The following is a 9,973-nucleotide window of genomic DNA, read 5'->3' on the forward strand; positions in this document are numbered from 1 at the left end:
TAAACCTTGTATGTGGTATTCCGAGTAGGATCTGGAAGGAGATGACTGTGACGAGCTTCAAACTTGCAAATGTTGGGCACAGTGACAGTGTGAAAAAGGATAATGGTCCTATTCCAACGCTAGCGAGAACCGACAGATGATTAGCCGTGCGGTAGATGACCCAGTATTTTTCATCTGATACGAGCAATTCGACAGTTGATTAGTTGTGCAGAAACCGTACCTGGTATTTCTCATCTGAGAGGATCATATAGCTTGCCATTGAAGGAGCCATGCGTGTTTAGAGAAGAAGACAGTAGGAAAGCAGAGATTCAGATGAGGGAGCATCTCCGGAACCCCAACCTGTTCCTCATTACTGAATCACAAGTATCATTTATTTCATGTTCTTTTACTTTTTACAAATAAAACTAAGAAATTTTATTGATATCCTGACTAAGAATAATAAGATAACCATAGCTTGCTTCAAGCCGGCAATCTCCGTGGGATCGACCCTTACTCACGTAAGGTATTACTTGGACGACCCAGTGCGGGTTGTTAACCTTGCCAAGATTGGTGAGCCCAAGCGACGTTCTGGCGTCAGTTTGGTATCAGAGCAAGGTCGGTCCGCGTGGCCTTCACCTTACTTTAGTAAAATTTTATTTGGTTCGTGGGTACAGTCTTTAGTGCGGTTTGCTCGCTGTTGGTACGAGTCGTAATCAGTACGGATTGTCTGCTGCGAAGTTCCGGGTAATATCATTCTTTTCTCTTCTTTTGGTGGCATTTCTGTTTGTGATTATCTTTGTTTATTTCCATCATTATCATCATTGTGCATTCTCATCATCATCACAACATCAACATCCAAGCATCAGTATCATTGCATAGTAATAAAAGATGGCTTCGAAGCGTAGAACTACTCAAGAGAATGAAATGGAGGAGTTATGCCGTCAAGTTAAGGAGTTGCAAGAGCAAATTGCAAAACATGAAGCTGCTCAAAATAATCATGGCAGGCAGAGTGATGACAGTTTTTCTAGTGAATAAGATAATGCAAATCCATTTCATTATTCTTCATCGTCTGAAGATTTGTCCACACAAAGAGCACGACACAACATGACTCACAAAGTTAAAGACTTAGGAATCAAAATTGATGTTTTTGAGTTTGAAGGGAGACTCCAACCAGATGATTTCATCGACTGGCTTTGCACAGTGGAAAGAGTGTTCGAGTTAAAAGACATTCCAAATGACAAGTGCATGAAGCTTATAGCAATCAAGTTGAAGAAGCATGCGTCAGTTTGGTGGGAGAATCTCAAGCGTCAGCGAGAAAGAGAAGGAAGAAGAAAGATCAAGACATGGGATAAAATGTGTCGTGAGCTCAAGCGCAAGTTCCTTCCTGAACATTACAGGCAAGACACCTTTATCAAATTTCATAATTTGAAGCAAAAGTCGTTATCTGTGGAAGAATATACAATGGACTTCGAAGAGCTGCTTATGAAGTGTGACATTCAAGAGCCTGAAGAATAAACAATTGCTCGTTATCTTGGAGGACTGAACACAGAAATTTCTGATGTCATTCAGTTGCAACCATATTGGACTTTGGATGATGTCATTAGGTTGTCATTAAAGATTGAAAAACAAAGAAAACAAAGGAATAACACTCAGTCGCCAAAGAACAAAGAAGTCATCCTTGATGTTCAACAAGAAGTGAAGACAGGATTTTTTAAAGGCAACAAGGAGCGTGGATCATCAGGTAGAAAATGCTTCATATGTCAAGGTTTTAGGCATGTTGCTGCTGAATGTCCAAACCGAAGGGTTATCACTCTTGTCGAGGAAGAGGTTAATGAAGAACCAATTCAAGAGCAATAGGAGGAAGGTGGGGTTGACTATGCTATTGAAGAAGTTTCACCCGATTGTGGAGAAGGTTTAGTAGTTTGTTGAAACTTAAATACTGCAAGGGTAATAGAAGACGAGAGTTGGTGATGCCACAACATCTTTCATACAAGATGCACTGTTGAAGAGAAGGTTTTCAAGGTCATCATAGATAGTGGAAGTTTTGAAAATGTTGTTTCAAATTATATGGTAGACAACCTGAAGCTTACAACCGAGTTACATCCTCATCCTTACAAGTTGCATTGGTTAAAAAAGGAGAATAAAGTTAAAGTAACAAGGCGATGTTGTGTCCAATTTTCTATGGGAAGCAAATACAAGGATAAAGTATGGTGTGATGTCATCCTGATGGACGCGTGTCATTTACTGTTAGGACGTCCTTGGCAATATGATCGTCGAGCTATTCATGATGGTTTCAAAAATACATACTCTTTTATCAAAGATGGCAAGAAGATCGTATTAACTCCGTTACAATATGTAGATGGTCAAAAGAATCAAGTTGAGCTGTGCCTTTTCACATCTTTCAAATGCACTCACCAATGGAATCTTTCGCCAATACAAGATGAGCTTTTCTCAACCTAGGGAGGATAATGCAGGAGCCCTTTCCAACCCAGGAAGAATGATGTAGGAGCATGTATCTTTATATTTGTGTCGTTAATTAAAGTAGTCTAGTTTAGCATAGATTATTATATTGTGTTATGAGTTAGTCCCACATCACCTGAGTCATGAAAGTTTCCACTCCCCTACTAGTATAAATATGCGTATGTACCCCTTTTATTCATCAGAGTTGAATTGAATGAGTTATATATTGAAATAAGCTGTGTGCTTATTTTCCTCTAGGCTCTTTGAGAGTAAGAGGTGCATCCTTGGTTTAGCCAACCAAGGTGGGTTCATGGCTACTTTCACCATAGTGGGATTGTTAACCTCGCCAAGATTGGTGAGCCCAAGCGACGTCCCAGTGTTAGTTGTTTATTTATTTGCGTTGGACGACCCAGGGGCTGAGGCGAATTTTATTTCATCATCTCTCGTCTCCATACTGGGTTTGTTATTTGTACACCTGCCTCCTTTCTGAATTAAGGTTGGAAATGGAGCAATAGAGCATGGGTTAGGTGGCTGTGAAGAAGTGGAAATATTAGTACAAGGAATTTCTATTGTGGAGGATTTCTTGGTGATGGAATTGGGACGTTCTGAAGTAGTTTTGGGTGCAGGGTGGATTGCTAGTTTGGGCAAATTTGAAGGGGATTATAACGCCCTATCCTTGAGCTGGATGTTGAATGGGAAGAAGGTGACTTTGCACGGTGATCCCTCTTTAGGGAGAAGTCGAGATACTGCAAAAGTGACTTTAAATGCCCTGAGAAATAATGAAGAGGGCTTTCTCGTAACCCCTGTGTTCATTGCCGATTCTACAGAAGCCCAACTATCTGTTTCGTCAGCAACTTTGGCAATTTTGCAGCAATTTAAAGATGTCTTTCAGTCCTCATATAGTCTTCCTCCACAAAGAACTCACGATCATGCTATAGTATTAAAAGACAGTGTAGAGATTCCAAACATTAGACCTTACAGATATCCACATTATCAGAAGGCAGAAATAGAAAAAATAATTAATGAAATGCTGCAGATTGGGATTATTCGGCCCAGCACAAGTCCCTTCTCGAGCCCAGTAATTCTGGTAAAGAAAAAGGATGGTGGGTGGAGGTTTTGCGTCGACTATAGGGCCCTCAATAAGATCACGGTGCCGGACAAATTTCCTATTCCTATTATAGAGGAGCTATTGGATGAGCTCGATGGTGCAACAGTGTTTTCCAAATTGGATCTTAAATCTGGATATCATCAAATTCGAATGAAGGAGGAAGATATTCATAAGACAGCTTTTCGCACCCACAACGGCCATTACGAATTCCTTGTAATGCCTTTTGGCCTCATAAACACTCCATCCACTTTTCAAGCTCTCATGAACACTGTATTTCGTCCGTTCTCAAAAAATTTTCTCTAGTTTTCTTTGATGACATCCTTATTTATAGCAAGGATATCATTATCCACAGAGGTCATTTGCAAAATATTTTTGAGGTACTGAGACAGCCAGTTTATTGGTAAATAAAAAGAAGTGCTATTTTGAAGCAACGAGTATTATGTACCTTGGCCACGTTATTTGTGCCGAAGGGGTGGCGGCTGATCCTAAGAAACTCAGAGATATGCTTGACTGGCCTCCACCAAAAGATCAGCTTGAGGGGTTTCTTGGGCTTAACCAGATATTATCTGCGTTTTGTAAAAGGGTATGGTACTATTGCTGCTCCTCTCACCCAACTTCTCAAAAAGGACTTTTTTAATTGGGGTAAGGATGCTGAATCTGCTTTTCAAATGCTCAAAACAACTATGGTTTCAGTTCCAGTTTTAGCCGTTCCATGCTTTTCTAAACCTTTCCAGCTGGAAACCGATGCATTCGGAAAGGGAGTGGGTGCTGTCTTGATGTAGGAGGGTCGGCCAATTGCTTTTATAAGCCAAAAACTCTCAGAAACAGCCCAACAAAAATCTGTCTACGAAAGAGAGCTGATGGCAATTGTTCTAGCTATTCAAAAGTGGAAACACTATCTCATGGGACAGCAGTTCACGGTTTTTACTGATCAAAAGTCCTTGAAGTTTTTATTAGATCAGCGAGTAGTAGAAGAAGGCCAGCAGAAATGGTTATCCAAGTTACTAGGATACAATTTTGACATTAAATATAAGGCAGGGACAGAAAATAGGGTGGCTGATGCCCTTTCTAGGAAATTTCATTTCTCCTCCCTGTCTTTTTTGGAGCCGTTGCCGGTAAAGAATTTTACAAATAAAGTCTCGTTGTAAGTATAGTTTCTAAACCAACAAAAATCCTTTCGTACAATAGTTTTGGTTGTCACTAAAGCAAACCCAATAAAATTTATAACTAAAGTATTAAAACTTCGGGTCATCTCTCAAGGAATTGCAGGGAAGTGTGATTTATTATTGGTTATGGAAAAAGGTATATTTTTGGATTTTTGAAATAGGGAACAAGGAAATAAATTAACAATAAAGTATATTTTTATTAGTTTTTAGTTAAAATTCACTTTTCTAGTTGTGATGAGCGGATAATTTGTACGCTTTTTGGCATTGTTTTTAGTATGTTTTCAGTGTCTTTTAGTTAGTTTTTAGTATATTTTTATTAGTTTTTAGTTAAAATTAACTTTTCTGGACTTTACTATGAGTTTGTGTGTTTTTCTGTGATTTCAGGTATTTTCTGACTGAAATTGAAGGTTCTGAGCAAAAATCTGATTCAGAGACTGAAAAGGACTGCAGATGCTGTTGGATTCTGACCTCCCTGCACTCGAAGTGGATTTTCTGGAGCTACAGAAGCCCAATTGACGCGCTCTCAACGGCATTGGAAAGTAGACATCCTGGGCTTTCCAGCAATATATGATAGTCCATACTTTGCCCAAGATTTGATGGCCCAAATCGGCGTAGAAATTCGGCCTCAGAAATTCCAGCGTTAAACGCCGGAACTGGCATAAAACTTGGAGTTAAACGCCCAAACTGGCATGAAAGCTGGCGTTTAACTCCAGAAAAGGTCTCTACACGAAAATGCTTCATTGCTCAGCCCAAGCACACACCAAGTGGGCCCGGAAGTGGATTTTTCTGTCATTTACTCATTTCTGTAAACCTTAGGATACTAGTTTACTATTAATAGGATCTTTTGACATTGTATCTGTACCTCATGACATTTTTACACATTTCATTGTATACCTTCCACGGCATGAGTCTCTAAACCCCATGGTTGGGGGTGAGGAGCTCTGCTGTGTCTTGATGGATTAATGCAATTACTACTGTTTCTTATTCAATCATGCTTGCTTCCATTCTAAGATATCACTTGTTCTTAACCCGGATGAATGTGATGATCCGTGACACTCATCATATTCTCAACTATGAACATGTGCCTGACAACCACCTCTGTTCTACCTTAGATTGAGTAGATATCTCTTGGATTCCTTAACCAGAATCTTCGTGGTATAAGCTAGAACTGATGGCGGCATTCAAGAGAATCCGGAAGGTCTAAACCTTGTTTGTGGTATTCTGAGTAGGATTCAATGACTGAATGACTGTGACGTGCTTCAAACTCCTAGCAGGCGGGGCGTTAGTGACAGACGCAAAAGGATCGATGGATTCTATTCCGGCCTGACCGAGAACCGACAGCTGATTAGCCATGCTGTGACAGAGCATAGGAACATTTTCACTGAGAGGATGGGAGGTAGCCACTGACAACGGTGAAACCCTACATACAGCTTGCCATGGAAGGAGCCTTGCGTGTTTGATGAAGAAGACAGTAGGAAAGCAGAGATTCAGAAGATGGAGCATCTCCAAAGCCTCAACCTATTCTCCATTACTGCTGAACAAGTAACCATTTCATGTTCTTTTGCTTTTCACAATCAATCTTGATAATTTCTGATATCCTGACTAAGATTTACAAGATAACCATAGCTTGCTTCAAGCCGACAATGTCCGTGGGATCGACCCTTGCTCACACAAGGTATTACTTGGACGACCCAGTGCACTTGCTGGTTAGTTGTGCGGGATTGCAAAAGTGTTATTGCAATTTCGTGCACCAAGTTTTTGGCGCCGTTGCCGGGGATTGTTCGAGTTTGGACAACTGACGGCTTATCTTGTTGCTTAGATTAGGACTGTTATTTTTGTTGGTTTAGAGTCTTTTAGTTGAGTCTAGTTTCATATTTTAAGTTTGGTGTCAATTGCATGCTTTTGTTTTTATTTTCGAATTTGCATGTTCTTAGTCCCTTTTTTATTCATAAAAATTCTAAGTTTGGTGTCCTCTTTGTGTTTTCCTTTAAAATTTTCGAAAATTAGGTTAGATTTTCTAAAAATTTTAAGTTTGGTGTCTTTTTGTTATTTTTCTCTTTCTCTTTTCAAAAATCAAATCTTTTTCATAAAAATTTTTCAATCATATCTTTTTAATTGCTGTTTTCAAAATCCTTTTAATTAACTAATTGATTCAGTTCTCAATTTGCTTTGATTCTATTGTCTTTTTGATTTTCGAATTTTTTTTAATTTCCTTTTATTTTATTTTAATTTTTTTTGTTTAATTCAAAAAAAAAACAAAATTTATCTATTTGCAATCATTATCATTTCCCTCTTGTCCATTATGGACTCAAGTGGGATTAATCAGTCCAGAAGGACTCTGGGGTCATATGCTAACCCCATTACAGCTGCATATGGGAGTAGCATCTGTACACCTCCCATCAAAGCAAGCAGCTTTGAGCTAAATCCTCAACTCATTATCATAGTGCAGCAAAATTGCCAGTATTCCGGTCTTCCACAGGAAGAACCTACTGAGTTTCTGGCACAGTTCTTACAAATTGCTGACACAGTACATGATAAAGAGGTAGATCAGGATGTCTACAGACTATTACTGTTTCCATTTGCTGTAAAAGATCAAGCTAAAAGGTGGTTGAATAACCAACCTACAGCAAGCATAAAAACATGGAAACAGTTATCAGACAAATTCCTGAATCATTTTTACCCTCCAAAGAGGATGACACAGCTAAGGCTGGACATCCAAGGCTTTAAACAAGAGGATAATGAATCCCTTTATAATGCCTGGGAGAGGTATAGAGGTATGCTTAGAAAATGCCCCTCTGAAATGTTTTCAGAGTGGGTACAGTTAGACATCTTCTACTATGGGCTTACAGAAAAAGCTCAGATGTCTTTAGACCACTCAGCTGGTGGATCTATACACATGAGGAAGACAATTGAAGAAGCTCAAGAGCTTATAGACACTGTTGCTAGAAACCAATACTTATATTCTAGCAATGAGTTCGTTCCAAAGGAGGAAGTCATGGCATTAGTCACTGATCCTAATCCTCAAGAACAGATGAATGAGCTTAATCAACAATTGCTCCTGATGACTGAACAGTTAGCAGAATTTAAAGAAATGCTCCATGATACTAAGGTTGCTAACAAGAGAATAGAACTGCAGTTGAATCAAGCAAAACAGCAAATATCTAAACAAATAACAGAGGAATGTCAAGCAGTTCAACTGAGGAGTGGGAAGACACTGAATAACACTGCTCAAAAGAGCAAAAAGCCAAACAAGGAACAATTGACAGAGGATAACCAAACCACTGTTCAAAATCCCTCTGAGGACAGTAAGAGCCCAGAGAGGAATGTTATTGGCGTTCAAACGCCAGAAAGGGAAGGAAAGCTGGCGTTAAACGCCCATTCCTTGCCCAGTTCTGGCGTTCAAACGCCAGAAAAGGGGGAAAAGCTGGCGTTAAACGCCCATTCCCTGCCCAGTTCTGGCGTTCAAACGCCAGAAAAATGGGAAAAGTTGGCGTTTAACGCCCATTTTCCACCCAATCCTGGCGTTCATACGCCAAGGGAAGATCAGACACCTGAGAGTGCTGACAGTAATCCCCCTAACAAGGCTTCTTCAACCACTTCTGTAAGGAATAAACTTGCAACATCTAAGGTTGAAGAATATCAAGCCAAGATGCCTTATCCTCAGAAACTCCGCAAGGCGGAACAGGATAAGCAATTTGCCCGCTTTGCAGACTATTTAAGGACTCTTGAAATAAAGATCCCATTTGTAGAGGCACTTGAGCAAATACCCTCTTATGCTAAGTTCATGAAGGAGATCTTAAGTCATAAGAAGGATTGGAGAGAAACTGAAAAAGTGTTTCTCACTGAAGAATGCAGTGCAGTCATTCTGAAAAGCTTACCAGAAAAGCTTCAAGATCCTGGAAGCTTTATGATACCATGCACATTAGAGGGCGCTTGCACCAAGACAGCCCTGTGTGATCTTGGAGCAAGCATCAATCTAATACCTGCATCCACTATCAGAAAGCTTGGGTTGGCTGGAGAAGTCAAACCAACCAGGATATGCCTCCAACTTGCTGATGGCTCCATTAAACACCCATCAGGCATAATAGAGGACATGATTGTCAAGGTTGGACCCTTTGCCTTTCCAACTGACTTTGTGGTGCTGGAAATGGAGGAGCACAAGAGTGCAACTCTCATTCTAGGAAGACCTTTCCTAGCAACTGGACGAACTCTCATTGATGTACAAAGAGGGGAAGTAACTCTGAGAGACAATGAGGATGAGTTCAAGTTGAATGCTGTAAAAGCTATGCAGTATCCAGACACACCAAATGACTGCATGGGCGTTGACATTATTGACTCTCTGGTAGAAGAGATCAATATGGCTGAAAGCCTAGAATCAGAGCTTGAGGACATCTTCAAAGATGCTCAACCTGATCAAGAAGAACTAGAGGAAGCAAAGGAATTTTCGAAAATTCCTCAGGAGGAGGATAAACCTCCCAAACCTGAACTCAAACCTCTACCACCATCCCTGAAGTACGTATTTCTGGGAGAGGGTGACACTTTTCCAGTGATTATAAGCTCTGCTTTAAATCCACAGGAAGAGGAAGCACTGATTCAAGTGCTAAGGACACACAAGACAGCTCTTGGGTGGTCCATAAGTGATCTCAAGGGCATTAGCCCAGCTAGATGCATGCACAAGATCCTGTTAGAGGATAATGCCAAACCAGTGGTTCAACCACAGAGGAGGCTAAATCCAGCCATGAAGGAGGTGGTGCAGAAAGAGGTCACTAAATTACTAGAGGCTGGGATTATTTATCCTATTTCTGATAGCCCCTGGGTGAGCCCTGTCCAAGTTGTCCCCAAAAAGGGAGGCATGACAGTGGTTCATAATGAAAAAAATGAACTGGTTCCTACAAGAACAATCACAGGGTGGCGCATGTGTATTGACTACAGAAGGCTCAATACAGCCACCAGAAAGGATCATTTTCCTTTACCATTCATAGACCAAATGCTAGAAAGACTAGCTGGTCATGATTACTACTGCTTTTTGGATGGCTATTCAGGCTACAACCAAATTGCAGTAGATCCTCAGGACCAAGAGAAAACAGCATTTACTTGCCCTTCTGGCGTGTTTGCTTACAGAAGGATGCCTTTTGGTCTGTGCAATGCACCTGCAACCTTTCAGAGGTGCATGCTCTCTATCTTCTCAGATATGGTAGAGAAATTTCTGGAAGTCTTCATGGATGACTTCTCAGTATATGGAGACTCATTCAGCTCCTGT

The 9,973-nt window shown here is 40.4% G+C and overlaps 1 protein-coding gene across 1 annotated transcript; it reads left to right on the plus strand.

Moving 5' to 3' along the window:
• The first annotated feature begins 867 nt into the window (after positions 1 to 867).
• LOC130966679 (uncharacterized) lies at positions 868 to 3,850 on the plus strand. Its single transcript, XM_057891500.1, has 6 exons — positions 868 to 997; positions 1,055 to 1,466; positions 1,584 to 1,806; positions 2,339 to 2,481; positions 2,698 to 2,794; positions 2,936 to 3,850. Exons 1-6 carry the CDS (start codon positions 868 to 870, stop codon positions 3,848 to 3,850), a joined length of 1,920 nt encoding a protein of 639 aa, XP_057747483.1.
• Positions 3,851 to 9,973: the final 6,123 nt, after the last annotated feature.

The sequence above is a fragment of the Arachis stenosperma genome, chromosome 3 (assembly GCF_014773155.1).
Source record: "Arachis stenosperma cultivar V10309 chromosome 3, arast.V10309.gnm1.PFL2, whole genome shotgun sequence".
NCBI lineage: Eukaryota > Viridiplantae > Streptophyta > Magnoliopsida > Fabales > Fabaceae > Arachis > Arachis stenosperma.